Genomic DNA, 26,963 nt, shown 5'->3' with positions numbered 1-26,963 from the left:
TTTTGGAGTGTATGTTCAAAACACACTGTCAGCTGCTTTACTGGAGTTAGCAGTAAAGCAGGAAAAGTTTTATGACATCTATAACTAATATCTCAGTTTGTCTGTTGGGAGCTATTTTCTAATAGATTTTTTTTTTTTTTTTAAGAACTGACTTTTTGCTTAAGGCTTTAATGGTCTAAGAATAAACCCCCCCAAAAACACCGCCACAAAATGGTAACACTTACCATCCAGATAAAGAACAGAAGCTTCTGCCTTTGTTCTGCTCTCTTCTTATTCTGAGCTTGGATCATTGCAGGAAAAAAAAAAAAAAAGGGTGTAAGATAGCAATGACAACAACCACTTACAAGATCTTCCACTGAGATTTCAGTCTCTGATGTTGCTCATCTATTTCTCTGTCCTTTCTTCCACACTTAGCAACTTTTATCTGCTGTCCTTCTGTCAGTTCTTTGTGGGGATTCATGGTGAGATTGCTGCTTCATCTGAGAATCAAGTGGTTCAGCAGATAAGAGGGTTCCTAAAAATGTGATGTGCTTGGCATTTGCCATTTATTTTGGTGGAAACCCTACACAAGAAAGCTTGTGTGAGACCTGTATGAAGTTTAGCTGGGAATTTCTCCTTAAATAGTCTGTTTGCCTGGAAACCTGCTGTTTGTATGTTGTTTCAGAAATTAATGTTTCTGAGGGGCAACAGCCAGATTTTCCCCAAAGTTTTCCAAGGGCAGTTTTGTGCATGCCAGTGCGAAAGGCTTTTGAACACTCACATGAAGCACAGAGTTGATACAGTGAACTCAGCAAAGAAAGATCTCATTTTCATTCTTTCAGTATCTCCTAATACCATTTGCAACTGTGGTTTTATCATATTCAGATACTTTTCTTGCCAGGAAACTTATGATTCTGCCATACTTTTAGGCAGCCAGCACTGGAAAGTTTACTCACGCTATGCAGTTATGGTAATTCTCAGAGGCTGTTTATTATTTGGAAAGCAGAGTTCCATACAGGATGAGGAGTTCTTACTACAATTAGTTCCCAAATTGATGTATCACTATTTAGTTAGATCCAGATTTGTTGGCCTACATCTTCTGTACAAGAAATAAATTTCTCTTTTCTTCTCTGTGGTGGCATCTGGGAACTTGGATGCCTCCTTGTATTACTTTAAATACCTGGGCACAAAAATGTACATGGGTTGGCAAAGCCAGACTGGTTTGCTACCCTACCTGTCCCAGCAGAGAACAATAGGGAAAAAATTGGGTAATGTGCTTGATAAACTGTGAAGGTGTGTGGTGTCTCCTGTACTTTTTTATTTAAAGTATTATTTTATTAAAGTATCAGGGAGAGTAAAAGGAGATAAGGGTGTCAGAGTGGAGACCCCCCTTTCATTTTGTTTGTCCTCCTTTTTATTGAAGAGTGAAAATGTAAGGGACCATCTAACTGCCTCAACATAGTAGAAGATGAAAGACTTGCTATTTTTTTTTAACTTATCTTCAGGTCTGCCTGTCTCCAAAACCAAATGTAAGCACATAGATATTGATTCTTACTACACTGATACATATTCTTTGTTTATTGACATATTTATCTTAATTTTTCATTAGTTACATTGCCTGTAAGAGCAGGTGATTTCACAACATACATACCTCATAGGCAGGTTATTTCAAGTTCCAAAATCCTTAATGTAAATAATCTAGTCTTCTGAAATAGAAAACAGTTGGCCATAAGAGATGGAGGCAAAATTAAGTGTAATTCAGATACATTCAGGTTACCTAGTCTGTCACATCGGTTGTGCTTAATATAGTTGTCAGGCCAAAGTGATGTACAGTCTGGCACGAAGGCACGAGCTGCCATTTAAGGCACCACCAAATGTAGGTACCACAACTGCTTAGTTGGAGTCTGGCAAAGGGATCCATGGTGGGTCGACTGGAATCTCCACTCTTACCATTTTTTTGAAGGCTAACACATCTGAAACACAGTTTGGTTCTCTGAATTTCCTTCCTCTGAAAGAATGGAAAAATTCACTTACAAAACTTGTATTACATCTCTGCAGGATATGTATGGTAACTGAGATGCTTATATACCGTAGCGATAGTAACTATAAACATTGTTCAATGTGTTCAATGTCCTTTGGATTATTTTTTTTAAACCATGGAAGCGTTCTTTAAATATCCACTATTCTCCTCTATGTTGGGCTAATAAATTATCTACTGTTTGCAATTGCTGCCCCCATTTATAATCAGTCTGGTCTTTGTAATTCATCCCCCTCCCAATTATTCAAATACAGTTTCAGGCTGTAAAAATCCATAGATCATTTTTGTATTTTTAAAATGTCACTTAAAATATTACGAAAAGAGGACATCTCATCATTACAATATGCATATGATGTTTGCAAGGAAATGAGTGTCAGGTATGAACAAGCATCAAATAGAAAGACAAATACCTGCTTAAATCATTCGCCGAAACTGTTTATACTGAAGCAGTGTATGTAGAAATTCAGCTTTCATAGCAGCCTCCAGCTACAATGCACTTGAGATACACCTGCTATAGAGGGCTGGGGCAGGCAGTGACAACATGGGGCTTGGCTGGTGCAGAAGAGACTTTTTCCTTGCTCTGCTCCTCTCCTTGTTTCAGCAGCAAGCGCAGTGACTTGATGGAGGGTGGCTGGCTCTGCTGGGAAGGGCTGACCCATGCCACTGGGAACACTGTCAGGAAGGGGACCCGCGGTAGCCCAGCAGCGCGTCTCTGGCCAGGCAGCCTCCTGCCTAACGTGTGGCAGCACTAATAAGCAGTTTTCTGGAGGAGGTGGACTGTGTTGTCACGACGAGTGTGTTATAAAACAGCCTTTGCTTGCTGCCCTGCAAGGCTGTAAGGATAGGTAGGATTTCCAGGGTGAGAGAAGTGATCACACAGGTCTCCTCTTTGGACTTGCTCAGGGCTTTGGGCATACCTCCACACAGATACTTTTCGTAAGAAGCGATGAGCAGCAGCTGAATCACTGTCTTGGCCAGAGTGAGTCTCCTCTATGATTTTTTACTCCTTAACAGCTCCCTCTGAAATCACCTCCCTATTCCCTGAATGAGTCCAACTGCAGGGTTAATGCAAAGCAGAAAACCTGCATGAGCAAGTACCCGGAGAGACATAGCAAACAAGAAAACAAAAAGCCATGACAGCCAGGATATTCAAAAGTCAACTTAAACTTGTGGAAATAAATTTTGGGGAGTTGAGAGTGTGTAAAACATTTTATGTTTGCCTTCCAGCATCCTCAGGTTGCCCATTTGAGGTAAGTTGATGGCTGTGTGAGGTTTTAAACATTTTTCAGCTTATTTTTTCTTCTAAATGGAACAGGTAATAAACACCTGACGTAACATCTGTAAGAATCAGTGAAACTTTTATGGCTGATTTCACAGGGGTTTGGGTCAGGTTGATGTGTAATTTTGGAGAAGGAGTTATACAGCCAGATTTATCTCTTAATTACATAGCTGGCAGGTGGCAATTGTAAACAGCGGCAGTTACATGAGGATCTGCTGTTAGGATGTGGAAAGAACAATTGTCTCTTGACAGCCAGGGGTAGCATGAGAGATGGGAGGGAAAATCCGATGGGCAGAAAAGGGATTTCTGCTGATGCATTTCTCTGGAGAGAGAATTCAGGAGTTTCTTATGCAGTCTTTGAATAGAAACAAGGTGTCTAGTAACGCTGGGCACCTTGATTTTTTCAATGGTTGCGACGACACCCTGAGTTTTAGAAAATACCGAATATTGTCTCTCTGAAAATCTGCCCTTTTCAAGTATCTCCATGTTGAACATCCAAAATATAAAGCTGTTCAAAATCAGTGGTCAGTTTTGAAAGTCTTGCCCATTAAATGTATCAAATAACACAATTAAAAACAGCAAAATACTACAGTATGCGTATGTGAGACACTGTGTAAATTTTAAATAATTATGAAGTCATTTGTACTTTAAAAACAAGAGTTATTTTCATACTTGTTATGGTTATAGGAATGGTAAAGGAAGATAATTCTAGCATGTAAAAAAGTTCTGAATTCATATTAATTAAGAAAAGCTGAAAGAAAACTATGGCTCCCTGGCAGTGTATGTGTGAACACTGGGCTCTGTGTCAGGAAAACACCCCAAAATTGGGCAGACTGTTTGCTAAAGGCTTCAGTTTGTATTTGTGTCAGATGCTAAATGGTAAAGCTATTTCTGTCATGTTTTAAGCAGCATGGGTAGTCTAAACATGTTCAATAGGTCTAGTGACCTTTTCCTGAGTAATGGAAAACTTTCAGCTGTGCCAGTGCAGTATATTTATACCAATATTATTTACAGGTCTTGCCCTCCCTGCTACTGCTTCTTAGAACTGTCCTTGAATGAAAAATAAATGTGTCAGTTTTTAATACAATTAAAATGGCTATAAACATTCTTAAAAATAGAAATGTATCCTTAGCCATGCTTCCTTTAGCTGATTGCTGTGTCTTCAGCAGCTGTTGTTTTTGTGCTGGACAAGCAGATAATCTATGAAATATTCTGCATCAAATACACCAATGTGTACCCTAAAGCAAATACTTAATAATTTGAAGAGAAAGGTTTTGAGATTCATATTCATCTATTAATTATTCCTGTATTTCCCGTCCAGATGATTATTTAAGAACATACTGAGTTCTGCCAGTTTCTGGTAATGCATCATGGATGTTGCTTACAGAGGGTTCCTACAAGCAGTGTATGTGTGCTGACTGCTGAAAGTCCCCCAAAAAGTCAGAGAAGTTGTGGGTTACTGGACAGTTGTAAGAAAAAGCCCAGTAACTCAATAGAGGACCAAATAAACCAGTTTTGTGAAGAGCAGTTTTAACTGGTAGTTCAACCTTTTAATTATTCCCTTTGAATGCTGAGCATGTATCATTTGAATCCTATCTCCCTGGTCCTGATTTTAGACAGTACTTGGCTTTAACTCCGTCAGGCACTGATAACAAAGTGGTGGTGTAATTAGGATTAACTGTAAAAGCAAACAGCTGAGGATCATCAGTGTGCAGGAGATGGCACCATCCTTCAAATCCCCAGGCTCCCCGTGTGAAATAAGATGAAGACTCAGCCCTCTGCTGAGGCTCCTCAGAGAGGAGGCAGAGTTGCCGCTGTTGCTTTTGAGAGGTCTCAGAAAGTGATCCCCGAAGGTTGTTCACCACCTTTGGGCAGGTAACAGTGCCAAGGATCCAAGACAGAGAACTGATAATGTCAGAACTAATTGCTTAAGGTTGTCTGTTACCAGAAGAGATGAGCAGCCATCGGTATTCTCTCATCACCTACATGTAAGGCTGGGAAGGTATCCGAGTCGCCATATAACCTGCTCCTCCATCCTGGAGAAGCAAAGCTTTATTTGGGATGTCTCTGACCCCTGGTTTTCTTACTGGTTCTTGTAGAACCTGGAATGTAAGAAGACACACACACAAACGTTTTCAGACTATCTCGTAAGTAAACCCTCTTTGCTTAAAATGATGCTGTTTTCTTCCAGTGATACCTTCAGGTAAGATGGGGAACAACTGGCATTCTTTTTTAGCCTTTTATATACTGGTCAGCTTATTATGTGTCCTACCTCAGCCTTCTGTTTGTAAATAAACATGCTCAGTTTCTTCATAGGTCCTGTTTATTAAATATTGCACCATTCTTGCTTTTCTCTGGACTATATCTTGACTGTTTGTTCCCCTAAGAGTGGCATCCAGAACCAGGAACAGCGTTACCTTTCTGACCTCATCGGGGCTAAGCAGAACAGAATAAATGACCCCTCTAATTGACCTAGAACCATAAACTTGCCTTTCTAAATCATTACACTGTACTGTACCACATCTCAATGGATAAGTGTTCAAAATGCCATTTGCTTTATAACCATTGAGCAATTGACATCTGTCCCTAATGATATGTTTTCTCTCACACAGACATTACGTTCTTTCCTGTAATCCTTTTATTTTGCACACTTTGTCAGCTCTACCTGGATTTTTAACATGCCAACGCTTTGTATTTGAATCCAGTCACTAATTTACACACTCGGCAACCAATATTACATTTGATTGATAGCTGCTGAAGGCAGAAGAAAAAGACCTGCACAAAGACTTCTGGATGAAATGAAGAGGTTGTTTTTACATCAGAGGTGGGGAGGGAGAATGAAGTGCAGTGCCAGGACTTCAGGTTGCATTTTTTTCCAGTGAAGTGAATCTCCAACTTTCACAAAGTTTCTTTAAAAATAAGCTATACTCAAATTTTTGGATAAAGATGTTAGAAAGTTAAAGTGTACTTAGCTTTCAAACTGTGTTGTTTGATTATCCTAGCTGGCCTGACTTCCAAACTCCCTTGAAAACAGACCTGGTGTTTTTTCATATTTTTACATTGGACAGATACCTGAAAGGCCTGAATCATCCGTCTTAAGGAGATCATTGCGGATGGGAGGTGGAAATCATTATGTCTTGGGGCAGTAATCTGGTACAAGCACGTATCCTCACAAATTTTTCCAGGGAATATTCCATAGTGAAAGAAAAGTTTGCTTTATCAGAACAGGGACCTACTCCCCATGTGTTCCAAAGGGCAATCTGTGCCTCAGACTTCTTTGTGATTACTTTTTGTACAGGAATGGATACTGAAGAGCAACTAACTGGCCAAGTATACACATGATGGGATTTACAATCTCAATGAAGAACAATATAGATCTCCTGAATTTCTTACAGTCCCTATTCATGGTTTCTGAAGATCCGTCTCTGTTTTTACACAAAAGTTAAAATGTGTAAGAAGCTGCAGTGTCCAGTCCTAGCTGAAAAACTAGTGTTTATTTTTTATTATTCTTCTATTCCAAAGTAAATGTCTGGAAAAGTTAGATTATTTAAGTGTAGTTATTTGTGATTAGGGACCTCGTTCTGCTATGCCTTTCTGATGTGTAAGATAGATATCATACTGAGGCAGAGCTAACATCCAATTTAATATCCTTTCTCTGAGCCTGATTCAGAAAGGTATGAAAACTCCAGATAAATCTGACAGTTAGAATCACAGAATCATATAGGTTGGAAAAGACCTTTAAGATCATCAGATCCAACTGTTAACTCAGGACTGCCAAGCTCATCACTAAACCATGTTCCTAAGCACCACATCTACACAGTTTTTAAACACCTCCAGGAGTGGTGATTCCACCACCTCCCTGGGCAGCCTGTTCCAATGCTTGACAATGCTTTCAGTCAAGAAACTTTTGCTAATATCAAATCTAAACCTTCCCTGGCACAATTTGAGGCTTTTTCCTCTTGTCCTGTCACATGTTACTTGGGAGAAGAGACCGACCCCCCCGACCCCCCGCCTACAGCCTCCCCTCAGGCAGCTGTGGAGAGCAACAAGGTCCCCCCTGAGCCTCCTCCTCTCCAGGCTGAACAACCCCAGTGCCCTCAGCTGCCCTTCATAAGACTTGTGCTCCAGACCCTTCACCAGCTTTGTTGCCCATCTCTGGACACGCTGCAGCACCTAAATGTCCCTCTTGTAGTGAGGGGCCCAAAACTGAACACAGGATTCGAGGTGTGGCCTCACCAGTGCTCAGTGCAGGGGAACGATCCCTTCCCCAGTCCTTCTGGCCACATTGGCCTTCTTGGACACCTGGGCACACTGCTGGCTCATGTTCAGGTGGCTGTCAGCCAGCACTCCCAGGTCCTTTTCCTCCAGGCATCTTTCCAGCTGCTCTTCCCCAAGCCTGTAACATTGGGTGGAGTTGTTGTGACCCAAGTGCAGGACCCAGCACTGAGCCTTGTTGAACCTCATACAAATGGCCTTGGCCCATCAGTCCAGCCTGTCCAGATCCCCCTGCAGAGCCTCCTGCCGTCTAGCGGATCAACACTGCCCCTCAGCTTGGTGTCATCTGCAGTTACTGGGGGTACATTCAATCCCCTCCTCTAGATCATTGATAGACATATTAAACAGGACTGGCTCCAGTGCTGAGCCCTGGGGAACACCACTTGTGACTGGCCACCAGCTGGGTTTAACTCCATTCACCACCACTCTTTGGGCCTCAGCCATCCAGCCAGGTTTTTACCCAGACTATACCCATCCAAGCCATGAGCAGCCAGTTTCTGCAGGAGAATGCTGTGGAAGATGGTGTCAAAGGCTTCACTAAAGTCCAGGTAGACATCCACAGCCTTTCCCCCATCTACTGAGCGGGTCACCTTGTCATAGGGTGAGATCAGCTTAGTCAAGCAGGACCGGCCTTTCCTAACCCCATGCTGGCTGATTACCTGGTTGTCCTGCACATGCCGTGTGATGGCACTCAAGATTATCTGCTCCGTAACCTTCCCTGGCACCGAGGTCAGGCTGACAGGCCTGTAGTTCCCTGGATCCTCCTCCCTGCCCTTCTTGTAGATGGGCATCACGTTGGCTAACTTCCAGTCAACCAGGACCGCCCCGGTTAGCCAGGACTGCTGACAAATGATTGAAAGTGGCTCGGTGAGCACTCCTGCCAGCTCCCTCAGTGCCCTTGGGTGGCTCCTATCTGTTCCTGAGAGACTTGTGTGTGTCTAAGTGCTGTAGCAGGTCACAGAGGACAACTGGTCTTACTATTAAAGACGGCAGCAAAGAAGGCGTTAAGTACCTCAGCCTTTTCCTCAGCCTTTGTCACTATGTTTCCCCCAACATCCAATACAGAATGGAGATTCTCCTTAGCCCTCCTTTTGTTGCTAATATACTTATAGAAACATTTTTAATTGTCTTTTATAGCAGTAGCCAGATTAAGTTCTAGTTGGGCTTTGGTCCTTCTAATTGTCTCCCTGCACAACTTCACGACATCCTTGTAGTCCTCCTGAGTGGCCTGCCCCTTCATCCAAAGGTCATATACTCTCCCTTTTTCTCCTGAGTTCCAGCCAAATCTCTCTGTTTAGCCAGGCCAGTCTTGTTCCCCGCTAGCTCATCTTTCAGCACATGGGGACAGCCTGTTCCTGAGCCTTTAAGACTTCCTTCTGGAAGAATGTCCAGCCCTCATGGACCCCTTGGCCCTTCAGGACTGCCCCTCAAGGGACGCTGTCAACCAGGCTCCTAAACAGGCCAAAGCCTGCCCTCCAGAAGTCCAAGGTGGCAGTTCTGCTGACCCCTCTCCTTACTTCTCTGAGAATCGAGGGCTCTACCATTTCGTGATCGCTGTGCCCGAGACGGCCTGTAGCCATCACATCACCCACCAGTCCTTCACAAACAGCAGATCTTGGGCTACTTCTTCCAACTTCATCGCTGCCTACCTGAAAAATCCGTAATGGACGGTAATCTGAGGGCCGTACCAGGGTAGGAAGCTTTCCCTTCCTATCTTTAACCTGGGCCCCAGTGGGGCAGCAGCTGCTCTGAGCTGTGGGTCCGGTCCCGTACGGGGCCTTCTGTCCCCTTCAGAGAGGGGTCTCCTGTGACCCTGCCTGTTTCACTTCACGGGGGCCTGGCTGCCATTGCTCTGGCCCTGCCCAGGTGCTGCCCTGTGAGCCGCCAGCTCCCAGCAGGTCTCTAGAGGTAAAATTAAAAACAGAGGTATGTCTTTTATGTTGGGGTTTTTTTCTTTTCTTTTCTTGAGATACTCTCGGTCATTGTAACCATGATTTTTCTGGTGCTCTCTACATGTTAAATTTCTGCTTCCTTTTTCTTAATTTTTCCAAGCTCATAGGGTGCCTTAATATAATTGCACGCTCAGACAAGCATTTCCACCTCTCAGTTTAGAGCATCCACTCTTTCCATTGAGTTATTTACTTCCCTTCTGTATATAGCACAAAGGGGATGAGAAATACAATAAATGATAATGTACCTCTGTCATTTCCCTCATCATTATCCTGTCCTTCCTAAACTCTTTAGCATATATTGAGAGTCCTGGCCTTCCTTATTGTCTTTGGTCTCCTCTAAGCCCTGCTGTGATTTTCCAGTGGCCTTTATTATTATATACTCAGGGCAGCAAGGCTTCACTGTGCAAGACTTTTTGACAAACTCAGAACAGGAGAATAATCTCTGACCCCAAGTATATTTTGATATCAGGTGGTTCCACTGGTATACACCATATTCCCCAAGAGGTGATTCCATTGATTCATTGGAAAGCATTCTGGCATTTTGGCTGCATCTTCCATTCCTTTCCTTCGGAGCTACCCTGTTGTCTACAGAGGGTTCCAATTCACGAATATACCGTTACTTACGGAAACACACAGATGCTTTCTATTAAGGACAGTGCATCGTTTAGCGCCTTGCAAAACATGACTTCCTTAGACACAATGCTTTATTGTTTCCCTGAATTTCAACTTCAATTAAAATGCATTGTTCTCAGGGGTGCAACTTGGTGGACAGACTGATTATTATGGGGTGTCAAATAGCCAAAAAGGGACAGCAGGGGAAACATCATTCTTGCTGAAGAACTTAATTCCCCTTAGTATTTGCCAAACTAGCTAATGTAATTTATGGGAAAACAATTAAAAAAATAAGACGTTGCATAATTTTTTTTACTGGGTTTCATAATGGAAGTCATAAAAATATGTCACTCTTTAGCTGGTGTAGATTTGGCTTTCCAGCTTGTGATTCCTATATTTGAGGTTTTCTTTCTACACAAACCTCATAATTAACTGGACGTAAACTAGTTCTCTCTGCTTTGGAAACTGGTAGTGCTGTCAAAGTTCCTCATATACCTTGCTAATTAGATACCTGATACAGGGGGCTTCGTTCCCTTGAAAATAAAATAAGGGCTTTACAGTCTGTGAATGATTTAAGTCAGACTAAAAAATACTGCTTTCACACAATATCAGATTACATTTACTGTCACATGTATTTGCACAATACTGTATTTGTACAATATACCATAGTCCAGCACCACTGCCAAACATGTGAGATCAAATATGGTAAATTACTGTTGTTGTTGAGGTCTGATACACCAGAAGAAAAACACAAGCCTGAAATTACCGAAAACTTCATGGGAAAGAGGAAAGGAGTTCCCAGAAATACATTGAAAAACGAATGCTTCTCAGTTTTGAAATGAGCTTGCCAGAGCTTTCCAAAAGCAGATGAATGTTCTTGACCTGATGAGTGTTTATCAACTGTCTGCGTGTCTGCTTGGCAGCTTTGCTCCCTTGAAAATGTTCTTAATCTGAAGAGTTGAGAAGATGAGGTTTCGTAGTCATCCTTTGAGTAAAGGTTCCCATTCTCCCAGTACATCTTTCTTCAGTAAGAAATGTGTGAAAAAATTGGGTATGTCATTAAGAGGATAGAAGGTAACTCAAGAATTATGTATTTGGATGTACCTGTCCGTGCACACCAGAACAGAGAATTTGTTTGGGATATTTTTAGTGAAATTTCTTCTAGTTAGAAGTGTTTTTAACTTCTTTCGCAGTCTTTAAAAATGCCTTTTTACAAACAGAACCGGCAAAGAATTAAGTAAGACCACAAAAGCAGACAGATGCTTCAAACTTTTAGTTAATCTCAAAAGAGAAAGCAAAGTTAGCCTTGGAATAATTGCAGCAACCTCAACTTGGTATCTTAAATAGCAAATACTGTTCCCTGCTGAGTAATACAATATCTCTGATACAAATCATACATGCAATTTTGCTTTCATTTTTCAATGCTTTTTACCACTTACTAGGTAATACAAGTCCTGGCTAACACGAGTGGGAGTTTTAAGGATACAATAGCTGCAGCTGGGAAAACTGAACCGGTTAGGTTAAAGCCCTGGATGCCTGAAACCCCGTATGTCTTTGCAGGAAAGGGAAGTCTGTTTTACAAGAACTATTGTTCCATTGTTTTTTGGGTTAGGAATTGTGGTTTTGTTCGTTGTTAATACAATGCCTCACACAACTGGTTCTTGATCCCTGATTAGCGTCTCTTCAGTGCTACAGCAATCAAAAAATAAATAACAAGAATAACATTTTAAGGCTCCGGTCCTGTAGGTTACTCGTCCAAAGCCACAGAACGAAATGATGCAGAGCCAGATATAGCACACAAGGAATTTCTTTTACCCAGTCTCAACCTCAGACCACTATTTTGCTTCTCTCTAGCAAATGACCTTGTCTAATGTGCTTCAATACATCACGCGGGTCTTGGCATGCCACTGCCAGCACCTCTGCTCCTCTGAGTCACTACAAAGGCAATTGGACAGCAAGCAGCTCCTTCCTTCTAGGTTTGACACTCACAAGGCAGCCTTCGGAAGTGCAGAAGTAAACCCTGGGAGTCATGCAGATGTGTTAGGTGATGGGCAGGCTGCAGGACAGACTGCCAGCTGGGAAGGACCTCAGCATGGGGCACTTTTTAGCAGGACTCAGGGAAGACCGAGTACCTGAAGCAGAGCTGGTAGCATGGTCTTGAGTCTGATGACTTTTTTTCAGACAAATTGCTAACATGCAGAACAGTAACCAATTCAAAAGAAAAGTCATTAGTTTATTGGTTTCAGTCATTTATGAAGGTCCAAGAGACTCTATGTTATTTGGGCTGTCTCCTGGGAGGCACCTCTAACTATCTCCCCAAATTTCAGGAGGAATCTCAGAGGTAGGATGGTATTTGGATGCACACCCACTCCTTGCAGTATGTCCTCAATGCGAGTGCTTCACCTCATGATTGTGTGGGTGTGGTGTTCTGCCCTTGCATTAGATTCAGTTGGTCTCTTATTCAGAAAAATACTTTTTGTAGCTCAGGAGAAGAGAGTACTGAACACAGCATGTATCCCACCTGTCTGACATATTTACTTCCAGCAAAGTCAATGGAATTATGTGCACAGGATATGGTCCAGTATGAAGAAATTCTTTAAAGCATAGGAGCAAAAAACATGTGTGCATCTTTATATGCTGGAATTTATCCATTTTCAGGCACAGACAAAGGAGGTATTAAGGACCATGAGAGAGTCCCACTGAGGGTGTAGTGTACAAAGGGTGTGAGGCGTAGGACAGGGTAGGATGGAATAGGGTAGGAAAGGAAGGGAAATATCTCAGTCAGGCAAGTAGGGTAACTTGTCTAAGTAACTTCTCCAGATCTCTTTGAAGGTGCCCAGTGAACAGTAGTGAACAGGTTGAGGCTTTCTTGAAGCTGCAGTTAAAGAATGAATTTATTATAAGAATAATATTAGAGGTGGTCACAGGCAGCAAATATGTTACATTTTCTCTGAAAAAACAAACTCATTAAAAATCATTTCTGCTTCTCTTTTTTTGCCAAGACCTATTTTCAGGACTCTGCACTTCCCCTCAAGCATCCAATGAAATCTCAGGCACCTAAAACAAATGCAGGCAGTATACTTAGGACTTGGCCAATTAAAATAATAAAAAAAAAAGAGGAGGACATTATTTTTAAATATTTTGCTTTAAACCTGATGTTTTTATATTCGTGCATATTTTGTTATTAATTTTGGCTGGTAAATAGTTGTCTTTTTAAAACAACAACTTAGCCATTCACCTTTCATATGCAGTTAAACTCAAATCCTGGTAATCTTAGGTTTCTGTGCTTGCTATTTCCAGGACACACACAGGAGCAATTCTCTTTAAAACTTGAATGTGAGGTACATCTGGGTTGAATAATGACAGTGTGACTCGTGTTCACTGCTTAGCCAGGGCTGCCATGCACAGTGAGTAGGGCCATGCTCTCTGCAGTTCTCATCTCATGGGCATGCCAGTGTAGCTGCTGAGTTCATCCCAGCAGTGCACGAAGTCATACAACTGGTGTCTGTTCCACATGTGTTCACTTGCCTCTCCCAGGAATAAAAATATAGGTGGTGGAGCCTCTTGCTCTGCAGAATGGGTGCTAGAGAGACACTTGGAGATGAGTTTGATCTGTTTGGATTTGTCAAATTCTTCTCTCCATTGTTGTTTCATAATGCATACCTTGCTGTCTGCATGGAAGATGGCAAAGTCAAAGTAGGCTTTTTGGGGTTGTGGTCCTCCTTCTGCAACTGTTCAGGCTATCTGTTGAAGTCACAGTGGCTATCCATGTGCTAGAAGTTAAATACGTGCATTTGTCAGATCAAAGTTTAAACTACTGTTTCGCTGGAGTAAGGGTGGCATGTGTCCTTCATGCAATGATATTGATTCACAGCTTAAAAAATTTAGAACAAAATATATTTATTCCATGAAATAATTTATAAAGGAGAGGATAAGGAAAAAAAAAGCACACAAAAAAATTTGCTAAAAATGCGAATAAAATATCTGTGCAAAATAAATTTTAAGTAAGGATTTAAAATAGAAAAAGATTAATTGTTTAAATTTTATTCTGAGTAGTTTGTAATGCTTTGCTAATATATTTATTTTTTGTTCTTTCACAAAATGACTGTATTATCACTGAAATATCTCAAACATATTGACAGGCTCATCTGTAAGGCATTTCCAATCCCACTTTTATGGGAGCTGCAGGGCACCCAGCTGAACAGTAGTTGAGTCATTAGAGCCTGGTTACAAACACGTACGTAAGTGTATTTCAGTGTTCTTGTGAGTATGTTCTCTGGACTGAATGTGATATAAAAGTTATGTATGCCCTTACGTGGTCACAGGCTTTGCTTTACATGAAGAACCAGTATATATATACTGAATTCTTCAGTAGTTTATCATGGCTGTGGAGTGGCCTTTGATGAAGAAAACGGCAGGCGAGTTCAGGTCACTACGAGTCATCACAGAAGCAGGAATATTTTAAGATATGGACAGGAGAACGCTTTACCGCAGGGAAGCTAATACATAATCTTGCAGCTTGTCAGCCTCTCTGTGTGAGTCTTTGCTAATGTGTGGGAAGATCCCAGTGACTGACTCCCTCACGGAAAGCGGCTCCTTCTCGTGCTGTGCGAGGTCATGTGTGAGAGGTGTTCCCCAGCTTACCCCACGTCAGTCTCCTTGTCCCCTTTTACATTTTTCATCACCGTTCAATTTGGCTAATGCCATTTAGCCTGCCTGTGTTTCCACACATGCTGGATAAATGATCCTGTCAAGAAGTGATGGGAATATTGCTCAGATGCTTTTAACCGTACTCGGACGCTTTTCATAGCGCAGCATTTAAATGCCTCTGTGTCAGTGGTGGGTGAAGTGATTCCTGTCTGATGCAACTGTATAGTGCAACAAATAACATTGTAAATTTATTTTGTTGTCAGCTCTGTTTCATGTAAACTTTACATCCTCCCTAAAAGAACATGAAGACTGCAGAGAGAAACATGCAGGAGTTGAGAAATACCATGAAGGTCCCCTCTTGCTTTTGTGCATCATCTCCTCAATTACATGGATTATGCAGTGGTTTCCACCAGCTTCCCAGCTTCCTGATGACACAGGATGAATACTGTTAGGGGCTAGCATCAGGTTTGTGAAGTGGAAGAAGCCACAGTTGAAAGGACACCCTAGCCATTTTTTTTTCCCCCTCAGGAAATGGAGACAGCATCATGAATGAAGCGAGTAATTACAGGTGGAAAGAGACACTATTACAGACAGGCAAGATGAAGCTGTTCAAGGGAATTAATACTGTCCCTTCCTTTTCTCGGGAATTAATACTGTCCCTTTTCTCTGGAGTCACCGCATAGCATAGATACTTGAGCCATGATATTCACAGGAAACCTCTAATCTGTGCACAGTTTTGGGGAGTTTAGAGAGTGACTGCTGGCTCTTCTTTGCAAAAGGTGCAGAGCACGCATGAGGATGCTTTGAGTTGTGCTTTGAACAACTCATCATCTGATTGATAATGCTCAGTACCCTGCAGAAGTGAGGCTTCTGGTGTTTCTGGTTGCGTATTCAAAACTGGCTGATACTTCTGAAATTTTTATTTCAGTTTCTTTCTGTTTCTGTCCCCAGTTATAAGGTAAGGATCATATCAACTCCTTTTTATAGGTATGGAAGCAAAGTCAGTGTTTGTGGTAAACTCAACTACTATACTAGTAACTAGGTGAAAATGTCCATTAAGAGGTTTATCATCTCTCCTCAGAACAGGGCTTGGTCACTTCATACTCTATATAAGATTGTTTTTAAAACCTTATTAACTATCCATTTTGTTGACTTCACCTCCTGACCTCTCAACCTTATTGATCTCCACATCTCTCCTTATCTCTGCCTTACTATTGTGTTTCTCTGCATTCTCCTTTCACTACTGCTTGAGTCTGGTGGCTTCCAGAAAGAAACTTTGCCATTACGGGGGAGAGCCTCTCAATTCTTCACTTGAGACCATGTGTTTCCCCCTTCATCAGTGTGTCCCACTAAGCTACATGGGTTGCCACAGAGGAGCATCTGTGAGGATGGCAGATACCACATCGAACCAGCACAGAGAAAGGCTCTGCCACATTTATGGGGAATTTAATCTATCCAGCCTATGCAAGCAGATCTTTTCAAAAGGTTATAACTTAGCCAAATCTGGGCAACTTTTAATAAAAACTTTTCCCCTGCCAAATTTTGAGTTCTTTCTCCAAAACATAGAGGCACTAGAGCTTTTTAATGAAACAGTTATTAAAAAAAAAAAAAAAAGAAAAAAATAACAAAAAACCCCCAAACAAAACTAGGAATAATAACATGTTTTTCTCTCAGTTGTTCTCAGAAAAGTTGTTCTGTTGTTCTCAGAAATGGCTGAACCAGTTCAGCTTGAATTATTTATTTTGGAAAGAGTCAGCTGAGGCAGACTTTCAGCATGGGAACTTTCAGCCCAACTCGTTAGCCTTTCTCAAAGTTTGACAAAGTTTAATGCAAGTGAAAATGGTCTTAAACAGAGGAGATAAAGGCAAGCTCACTTATCAGCAATGCTCCTTGCTTAGTATAGAAAAAGACTATACATTAACTTCTTTTTTTTTAATGTTACAGATTCTTTGAGTATATATTGCTCTACAAAGACGCAGTGATGTTTCAGATTGAACAAGTCACAAAGCTTTGCTCAAAGATTGCTCTGACAGAGCCATGGGATCCATATGATATTCCTGCCAATTCAACTTATGAAGATCAATACTACATTGGGGGACCTGGAGACGAAATTATGGTACAGGAATGGTCGGACAGAAAACCAGCCAGGAAATGTATGGGCATGCTTTTGTTTCATCTCAATAGTTATCATTTCTGCTATCCAGGGAAAATTAAATTATTCATGTTTCACCCCAGCTTTCCATATTTCTATAGAGTTTGCTGGAAGAAATAATAAATCTACCCTGTGCGCAGCTTATCATTTTATTATAAATGCATTTTATTAAGAAAATGTTTCATATCTCAGTAGGATCAAATATGTCCAAGGGACTTGATTGTATTTTAGTTCATATCATACAGATTAGATTTTGGCATGGAACAGCATCATTTTGCATCTGAATCCAGCAGCCTGTATCCAATATTTATCTAGAGAAGAATTGGTAGTATAACTGGGGACACATTCAAACTAGAGTGTGCATAATAGAAACAGAGCAGGTGTCGGTGTGTGTCTACACACTACTATCAAATTTTCTCATGGAATACATCCAATATATGGTTCAGCAGCAATGAACATCCTTAATATGCACCTAAGTTTTGTTATCCAGTACACCAGTAAGAAACATCTGCTCGCGAGGCTTAGTTTTGCACTTGGCAGCTGAACACCTGCATCATAAAAGAAAGCAGGCTGAATTTTCCAGGGTATAGTATGATGGATTTTGGATGCATAGCAATTTATTAGCACATTGGCTTCAATTTCACCTATGGTTTACTGACAACATAGACAATAATAAAAATTATTTTAAAACCCCCATGAAATTTGTGGCACTATTCAGCTAATGCAATACTTATGGTTATAGACACCTAATATATAGGCTGGTTATGAACCTGAGCTTTTAGCCAGGGGAAAATATTTCTTTCTTGAATAAAAGTAGGAAGAACGAAGTAGAAAATTAAGGATAAGATTGTTAGACTTCTGTAACTAGGTCAGTACATCCTCTGGTATTCTACAAGAGGCAAATTGTCACTTAGTCCAAGAACTTTGTTTTTCAAATCCAGTATTTTTGGAATTTTTATGGAACTTAATACCCAGATACATCCAGTTAATGATGTGTTATTTTTATCCTATAGTATTTTGTATCTCCAGTGCTTTTCTGTGTGATCATTCATAAAAATAATATCTTAAAGTTGTCTACCCATCCACCTTTCATCTAATATTGGCTTGTATTCTAGAAATTATGTTTTTGTTAAAAATTATAAAATTTTCAGCAGAGACATAAGATACCTTGGTACCATCATATTTTACCTTAATATTTTCATTCAAAAATCTGATACAAGACTTGTTGAGGAAAAGAAGCCTTCATTTCTGGATACTCAAACCCAAACTTATTTAAGTCAGAATGGTTTTGGTATATTAGGATGCCCTGGAGAGGTATGTTCAAATATTGCTCAGCTTGTCACCCTTTCTTTAGATATATTATGTGTATTTCATGTCACACTTTATCTATTTCTGATAATGTGATTGTGGTACAGCATATGACACAGTACCGGAAGGACAGAAAATAAGTATGTTGGACTGCAGAGTGAGAGAAAATAAGCCTCCTTGGGGCTGGAAAAAATTGTTACAGACAACCCTCAGAGGAACTGATTTATGATTGAAGTAGGTAATTTTGTATTTTAACCTCATAAGTTTCTGCTTTTGAGATCTGAAATACAAAACAACTGGATGAAGTGGTGAACAGTGGAAGGGGTAAAGAAAGATTACAGAAGAGGTGCATGGCGTTAATAAAAGGGATTTAAAAGCAAAGGATATTCAAAGGAAACCACCGTGATGATATTGATTGCAGAAACAGTGTAATGGTGAAAGAGGAGGTGATGGCAGAGGATGAGGGGGAAAGAGCAAGGGAACACCTCTGAGATAAAAACTTCATGGAATTAAACTGAAGTTTAAAAAAGGGACAGACTTCCTACATCACATACATGGAGGAGATCAGCATTGAGTGTAGTCTTGAAATAATGATCCAGGGAATGCCTGAGAGGAATAGGAATTTAAAAAAAATAACATGATAATAATGATATGAATAGATGACGGTAAACACAAGGAATGAGTTAGGAGATGGAGGCACTGGAGTCCTGTTTGGGAATGTCCCTCTTCTAACGAGACAAGCCCTCTGTGCTTGAGACAGATGGAAAAAAAATGGGAGCAAGGTTGTGTTTGTTTGTATTAAAGTATTGTCAGCGTACGAATGAGAGTTAAGATTATAGAGGACCAGAAGCTGAGGAAGTAAGGTGCTGTGGCTGTTAGTTCTGGTGCGGAGGAGTTCCCAGCACAGCAGAGGACAAGTGCTTCCTTGGGTAGGTGAGTGCAGAACTTCATATGCATGGGGAGGAATTGGATGTCCCACATAGATGGGGGAACTAAACTGTTTTAAAGTATCAAAGGCTATGCTGAGGCCCAGCACTGTGAAATGGACCACAGGTTCTGAGTAATCACGCCTTTCAACTTGTCAAGAACAGAGTGTAAGGTGAAATGCCCCTGTGCTACCCAAGCCAATGGCACCAAAATTTCCCTTCTGGAAAAGCAAAGCATTTAATTATTTTGCTGGTGAAGTAAGTGCTGACATGAAAGTGGCACAAGAGATGAGAGAAATTGGACTTGTGCAAAACACAACTAAATGTGGAACTAAGCAGAAATGACAGCCCTTCAGTAGAGGCATACTGGAAAGGTGACATACCGATGCCATGATGGTATCATGATTTGCAATGTGCCTGACACCAACATGTACAGGTTTAAGATCATTGCAGTGTCCGAGTTAGACCAGTTTTGTGGCCTTTCATGGTGCTGCCATGCACATGGGCAGAACTACGGGCAGTTCCAGCCTGTAGGCTTGGCTTGAGGAGTGGCCATTTTCTCTGACATCGCTGTGACACATGCATTCTTTCTCGTCATCTAAAGTAATCCCATTTCTGCTTGGTTACAGTGGAATCCTGGGTCGGTGTTTACACGGTCAAAGACTGTTACCCAGTACAGGAAACCTATACGAAGAACTACAGCGTGACAACCTCCACTCGCTTTTTTGATCTACAGCTGGGCATTGCTGACCCCTCAGTGTTCACCCCACCCAGCACCTGCCAGACAGCCCAGGCAAGGCTGATGAAAGATGAATGCTGATTATGGACGCTGGCTGTCCCCAGCAAGCAAATATTAACCAAGAGGTTTGTTATTAATAGTCAGCTGCTGACGTCTAACCTGATTTTTCAAGCTTATTATTGCTCTTTTGGGAATTGTTAAGTTTTCACTTGAAAGAGAACATAAACATTTCACTGAGTAAAATATGTAACACAAAAGATCTCTTTCATTACATTAATCTGTTCGGTGATGCACTTGCAGTATTATATAGTTACCACTAAGATAATATTTATCGATACTATTTATGTAAGCTGTGGCTGATTTTCCTTTTGTGAAGGTTTCATTATTTATTTTTTCAAGAAGACAAAGCATAAGCAGATTGTGATAATGGTAACATCTAGAAGGAAAAGCTAAATTTGGTTGTTGCTGTTGTTACTTCTGGGGACTTGAAGGGAAGGGAAAATATGTCCTGGGTATTAGGGGTATAAAGAGATATGTCCTGGGCACAAGGTATAAAGACCTCGTCCTTAACCAAAAAATATCCCGTTTGAATAATGTACGTCAAAAGTATGGAAATCCATTCTCTTGGTTTTGTTTTGCTTTGTGTTTTTTGCTTTTTGCTCTTCAGGAAGCTGGTAGTCTAGTGTTTGAGCTGATTTTTTCTCTATGAAAAGAAACGGCAGTAGCCCTATTCATATAATGCTACCCGACATGCACAAAATACATTTTCTGTTTCTTGAGAGAATGGTGTGAAATGAAGAGAAGAAGGGAGAATGAAGAGAAGGAGGGAGAGGTACACCCCCAAAAAAGTAAGCTACAGTTTTCTTGGATTTACTACACTTTTAGTGAAGGGTTCCAGTAGGGTGCAGTGAGATATGTTTCAGTCATGTTCTACTTTAGCACCAATTTTTCAAGGCAATACTAGTTTTAACCTATGCAAAGACATTAAGAGATACTGCACTCTAAAGAGCTTTAATATTTTGTAACCGTTTTCAAAAGTCCTTACTCAAAGAGTATGGAAATACCTTTGTAATTCCAGGTAGATGTGCAAAAAAGCCGTTCTTAGTGTATAATTAGTAGAGGCTAAATCAGCGTGCTCACAGTGCCAGGTGATCCGGATGGAGTGAACAGGGCTGTGTGACCGCTGTGGGGAGGTGGGAGGAGGAATCAGAGGGAGAGGGAGAGATGTCCTCTGTGCAGCGTGGCTGCAAGGCACTGCAATCTAAGCAAAAATTACAATCTTGCTTTCTTTTGCACCCACTCCATTGATGCCTGCCTTATTTGCTGTTCCATCAGCATCTCAAACCGTATTATCTCCACATCCTTTTCTGTTGGGAAAGTGAAAGTTTCCTTAAGGGGAATAAATAAATAACCAAAAAAGTGCGGGAAGCACACATATTTTGCTTCAGAAAATTCAAACCAAATCTTCATGCACCTTCAGGCCCTTGGAAGTGTGGAGTAGGGATGGCTTTTGCACTTTTACAAAATAAAATTAATTGGCTTATTCTGTAAGTGTAGGCATGCACTTTATTTATTATTTGCAAATAAGTTTAAAGCCAGATTCTTGTCCTCTTATATGTGTTGGGTAGTTGTTTGCTCCAGAAGTTCTCTGGCTGAAAACAGTGCAATACTGGGAAGTTTGGTGTCCCTGGAGGAGAGATCCTGGGCAGGCTTTTAGTGCTTTATATGCTCATAGCTTTTGGTACATAAGCAAGTGGTACAGTGGTTATTTTGCTTTCACAGTTCTGGTCAGAATGGCATTTTACTTTGCCTCGTGCCTAATGAAAGCATATAGACATACCTGCTAAAATTTAGGTAGTTCAGTAGAAATTTTCTCTTGGATGTGACCATTTCACTGAAACACGCTGATAGAAAGAAGGATTTGGTTTCATTGAATTTAGAGTGCATTTAGTCTGTACTTGCCTTCTGTATTTTTTGTGAAAACCTAAATGCTAACTGCATATTGTTCTTATTAAGGCAATGATTAACATGCATTTCTTAATATCTGTGTCTTGTTAGAATCTGGAAAATATAATAAATCTGGCTAGCAAACATGACGCTGTGGTACTGTATAGCTTGGGATGACTTTGTTGTGGTAAAGCAGATAGCTGAGTAATCAGGCTGTTTAAATTATGTTTTGCTGACAGTGAATCCATTTCTAGCAATAACATTAAACGTTCTTTTAAATATGAATTTTGAAAAGTCTGCTACACAGAAGTGCTTTAAAAATCTTGCCGTGATATACAGGGCAATTTTATATGGCTAAATGTGTACATCTAAAACAATGCTGTTGTCTTCTTATTTATGCTTTACAAATTCAATAAAGAGACTTGTCAAAGAGATGTCAAACAACCAATTTCTGGATTATGTGCTTTAAATTGGCTGTGAACCAAATATGAAGGACAAAATGTATATGCCTGGTTTGTTATCTTGGTTATCATTTGCTGCATTTTGTTGTCATGTACCACAAGGGACATTCTGTCTTTATGTGACTGTGCCAATGACTCCGTAAGAATGAGCATAAAATGACTTTACAGTAGCCATATAGTGTGCTACCACAGTATGGGGTTTTTGTTTGTCTGATAGTCTGGGGAATTTGTTTATCACAGGTATCTGTTGGAAAATTCATAATAAATTGGTATGTACATGAGGTACATTGTGTTCTGTTGGGTAACAGTGACAGAACCTGGGAGCTGGATAGTCTGCGAGGCAAAGCTGTTTTTGTGAGATTTCCACTGCTTCTTGGTTTCAGCTGGGCCAGAAATAGTGCAAACATAGATCTGCCTGCCATATTTTTGTATTTCTGCTTGGAGGCTTTGCTGAAAGCAGGATGTGTAGAAACACAACATTGTTTTATTTAAAGTTAACTAAACATTCCTGAACCTCAAAACAGGTTTAGTTTGAGTTTGGGGAGGAGATCTGGGCATAATAGGAATTGGTTCAGTTCCTATTTTAACAGTTTGCTTAATTCTAGTATTGAGGCCAGATTTTGCTGCCTCAAGCCATGCTGCACACCATGGAAGTGCTGCCATTTACCAGGGCATGCCAACTTTCATGAAGAATGTAGGAAGAAATACAATAATCCGTAGTCAAAGTAAATTTAAGTCAAGAATTGTCTAAACACTACAATATTCTTACTTTGGGACACAAATGGAATTACTGTGTTTTCTAACTTGAAGTTTATTTTATTCTAGTGCTCACACTTACTGCTTGCAACGCAGCATCTCTTTTCCCACCACCCTTTACTTCCTAATGCCAGTGGAGTCCACTTCCAAAACAGCATTTACAACTCTCACTTGCATTTATTTCAGTAGTTCAGCACCTACGTACCTGGTGGATCTGATCTGGACCTGAATGACCTCATTAATTTCACCAGCAGTCTTCTCTCAAGTTCAGGAACGGTGCCAGCCATAACGAAATGTGAACACCGTACACTGAACTACATGTAGGTGACCAACAGTAAGAGCAGCATTGGCTCAGGTGCAGCTGCTGGTCCCCCAATATCCCAGTCCCTGAGAGGGCTTAGCACAGCTCCTACATCACATCCTGCATTTCCTGCATCCTCAGCCACAAACTGGTGCTGGAGACAAGCTGCAGGACATTCCCACCTGACAGAAAGGCACGTCAGGAAATCAGCAGCTAGTTGCCTGCTCCCTAGTCATGAGGAATAAAGATTTCAAAAGAGTACTTGCACAAAAAGACAGAGGTCCCTGACTGTAAAGATGCCGCGGTCTCCCTCAGCTGCCTTTCCAGCAGGCTGCATATATGGCATGGACTCAGGCCCATAGGTATTTAATCTTCACATCTGCACTTAGGCATAGGAACAAATGAGCAGGCTTGGAAGGCTCTTTAAACACTTGTGAGCATTTATTGATTTGTAAAGGGAGAGGGACAAAAGCTTATGATCCAATGAGTAATCTCAGAAAACAGTGGCAGCTATGTAGGGTAAGAACGATGAGGTGCTGCTGTGAAGCTGCTAGGGTAAATTTCCAGACTTTACTTCGAGGGCATACTGGTTTAACATGCTCCAGGGTAGAGATCTGTGTGGTTTGATATGGCTGTTTCAACACAGCCTGAAGCTGCGTACTGAATGAAATGATGCACGTAGTTACGGTGTGATGTTGTGTTTGAAGTAAGGACAAATAGCCCAGCAGTGCACATTTTGCAGGCATGAGTGAGTGACTGGTGACCTGCCTGTTTAGCTACAGAAATATGTGTGCCTTTCAGGAGTGCTGCCTGCTGCCCCTGAGCGTAAGCTGAGCATGTCGAAGGACAGAAGAATTACTCTTCTCACCACCCTGCCCATGGAAACCCACTTCAGGCTCCTTCCTTTCCCGCTCCGTAAAGTGAGAGCAATAATTCTGCTTTACAGCTGCTCTTGTCTTCCTGACTGTGATAGCTCTGGGCCAACATCACTGCCTCAGCCAGCGGGGCTTGTGGAGGCTTGGAAGCATTGCTACAGCAGCATGAATGTCACAAAGGGTTCCCAGCCTCTGCCTTCCAACATGCAATAAAATTATGCATGTGTGTTATACATGTGGGCTTACCCTTTACACCCCTGTGTGCTCACTCAGTGCATAGGATTGTTGCTCACGCACTCAGCACGTGGCTGTCAGCATTACGCAAGCTCAGCTCGGGCTTCATTGATGGCAGAGGGGCTCGTGAGCAAGAGGAGAGGAGAGGGGAGGGGAGCGGAGGGGAGAGGAGAGGGAAAGGAAAGCCTGCTGGGCTTACCCCTCTCCCGGCTGGGGTTTTCCCCACGCTTGCCCCACGCTGATAAACATCTCTGACATTCCTGAAACAGCAGCAGCTGAGTTGCCAGCTCTGCGTCACAGCCCATGTCATGTTGAAGGAGAGGACTGGGTTTTAGCCTCTGCGCTAAAATTATCCTTCAGGCCAGGCCAGGGACTTGGTTTTGGTGGAGAAAACATGCCTGTTCCCATCACCCCTGCCGCTGCTGTCCCAGCCTGGCTCACAGGGGTTTGTGCCTGCACCACCTGCCCCTGTCCAGCGGTCTGTAACAGCCACCCGGGCAGCTGGACAGTGTACCTCAGTCCCCACTGCTCCCTTCCCATCCCCCACTCACCAGGACAAGCAAGGTGCTAGCAGGAACCTCGCTGTCCCTGCTCACAGGGCTGGCAGCTATTCTCCATTTTCCTATGGGTTTTGCAAAGGCATGGGAAAAGCCCTTCCTCTCTTCCCACCACCGTACCATTTTGAAATCCATTTTTGATGTGGTTGCTTCAACTGGTCCTTTCTTCTTTATATGAGAGCTGCTTCTGTAATTTGATGGGGTAATTTGTCATAGGGATGCTGAGCTTGGGGTTTTTTACTATCCTCTTGGTGCCAGGTAGCAGCCCTTGTTTGTTACTGCAGTATCTCATATTCAGTGACTTGAATAGTGATAGACATTCTTGATGTCGGCAGCAGCTTGCACTGGTAAGAGCACAGGGGGTGGAGATACTGAAAGTAATGATGAGTGACAGCAGAGATCCTGTTTCTGGTGGCCCAAGTGACTACCAAGTACCACAACAGTGTTAAACCTCTGGGGAGGGGTCTCTGGATAGGCTGTAGACACTTCACCCCAAGTAATACCCCACACCTCTCCAAAGGAAAATCACGAGCTATTCAGGGCAGACTGCATTGCATTTACTTTATTAAAGTAATACCTTGTACTCAATCCTGTATGCATGACTATAGCCCACTCGAGCAGTTGCTTCATAGAGGGACAGAAAAACAAATGTTTTCTCCCAGCACACTTCTACAGAAGTGATGTAAAACTTAGTTATCAGCAGAAAATAATTGGCTTTTGAATTAGAGAAATGGTATGTAAAAAGTTCCAAAGATTTGTAGTGAAACAAAAGCGGTGTCTATAAAGCAATCTGTAGCTTTAAGCTAAAGTTTTTCAGCCTTAGAACTTCTACTATAAAGTAAATAAATAATGCAGCTTGTCAGAAGGAGTGTATGCTGAATAAGTACTCTCAAGTGGCATTCAGATTTAAAAGAAGCTGCTTCTGTTGTGGTCTTGAAGAGGGGCTCTTGCTTCGACTTTGATACATTTTCCAACCATACCAATTGAGCTAATGAAGATACTGCCTCTTCCTAGAAACCTTGTCCTGCCAAAGGGATGGGGTTTCTTTACTTGTGAGTACACTTGGTATTCTCCAGATTTCCAAAGAAAGAGGATGTTTTATGTCAGCACTAGATCTGTCCTGGATTTGGTTCTAGTCAAATATACTTGCTTGAATGCAGAGCAGGCTATGAGCAACAGGCAGTGTCCCTTACCATGGGAGAAAGCTTACCCAAACTGATGGCATTTTTCACTGCTTCTGGCCTGCTTGACACCCTAGACTGGAAATCACAGTCAAGGAATCTCTAAGGTTCGTGTTCCATGTAGGTGAGAATAGGAGAACAATGAAAGGGCAAGGTGAAAAAAGCAGAGAGCCAACAGAGTGGTAGCCCAGAAACCAGTCAACCATGCCCCAAATAAAACAAGGAGAAAAGAAAGGAAAAGGGAGAAGACACATAACCATCTTTGGCTGCCCTTCTCAGCCTGTTTTATGGGTTTGTAGAAAAGACACGGGGGACCAAATCCAGGTGTAAAGGTTCCTAAACACCCACATTTCTTCTCAGGCAATGCAAATCCCTGAAACACCTGCCCAGCCTGACTCGGTACCCGTGGGGTTTGCTCATGCAGGCGCTGCTCACTCGGAGCCCAACAGCCCCGTGGGGACCAGCCTCCATCTCCTCCGTGGCAAGGAGGCCTTGGGTAGATTTGACCTTTCAGGCTCACTTCAAGGAAGCACCGGACATTTGCACCTCCTGCTGAAGCGGCCAGATTGAGCACAAAACCATCTCTAGGTGCTGGAAATCAACAGTCAGCGCTTATGACCCTGTCCTCTCCTTTCCAAGAAAAGTTTCTTAGTTAACTGAGCTGCTGAATTTGGACAGGGAAAGCGCCTAACTCCCTTCCATTTAATTTCCACCTTGTGCTAGCGCACGCTGCCAAAATGA

The 26,963-nt window shown here is 41.8% G+C and overlaps 1 protein-coding gene across 1 annotated transcript in view; it reads left to right on the top strand.

Moving 5' to 3' along the window:
• The window catches only part of EPDR1 (ependymin related 1), a 33,602-nt gene extending 11,313 nt beyond the window's left edge, over positions 1 to 22,289 (top strand). The window contains exons 2-3 of the mRNA XM_056338320.1: positions 16,730 to 16,938; positions 19,801 to 22,289. Of these exons, the coding sequence (XP_056194295.1) occupies positions 16,730 to 16,938; positions 19,801 to 19,991 (400 nt within the window). The 3' untranslated portion in view covers positions 19,992 to 22,289. The remainder of the gene's footprint in view (positions 1 to 16,729; positions 16,939 to 19,800) is intronic.
• The last annotated feature ends 4,674 nt before the right edge of the window (positions 22,290 to 26,963 follow it).

Source organism: Falco biarmicus, chromosome 4 (assembly GCF_023638135.1).
Source record: "Falco biarmicus isolate bFalBia1 chromosome 4, bFalBia1.pri, whole genome shotgun sequence".
Lineage (NCBI taxonomy): Eukaryota > Metazoa > Chordata > Aves > Falconiformes > Falconidae > Falco > Falco biarmicus.
This window is presented reverse-complemented; position numbering and strand designations above follow the sequence as displayed.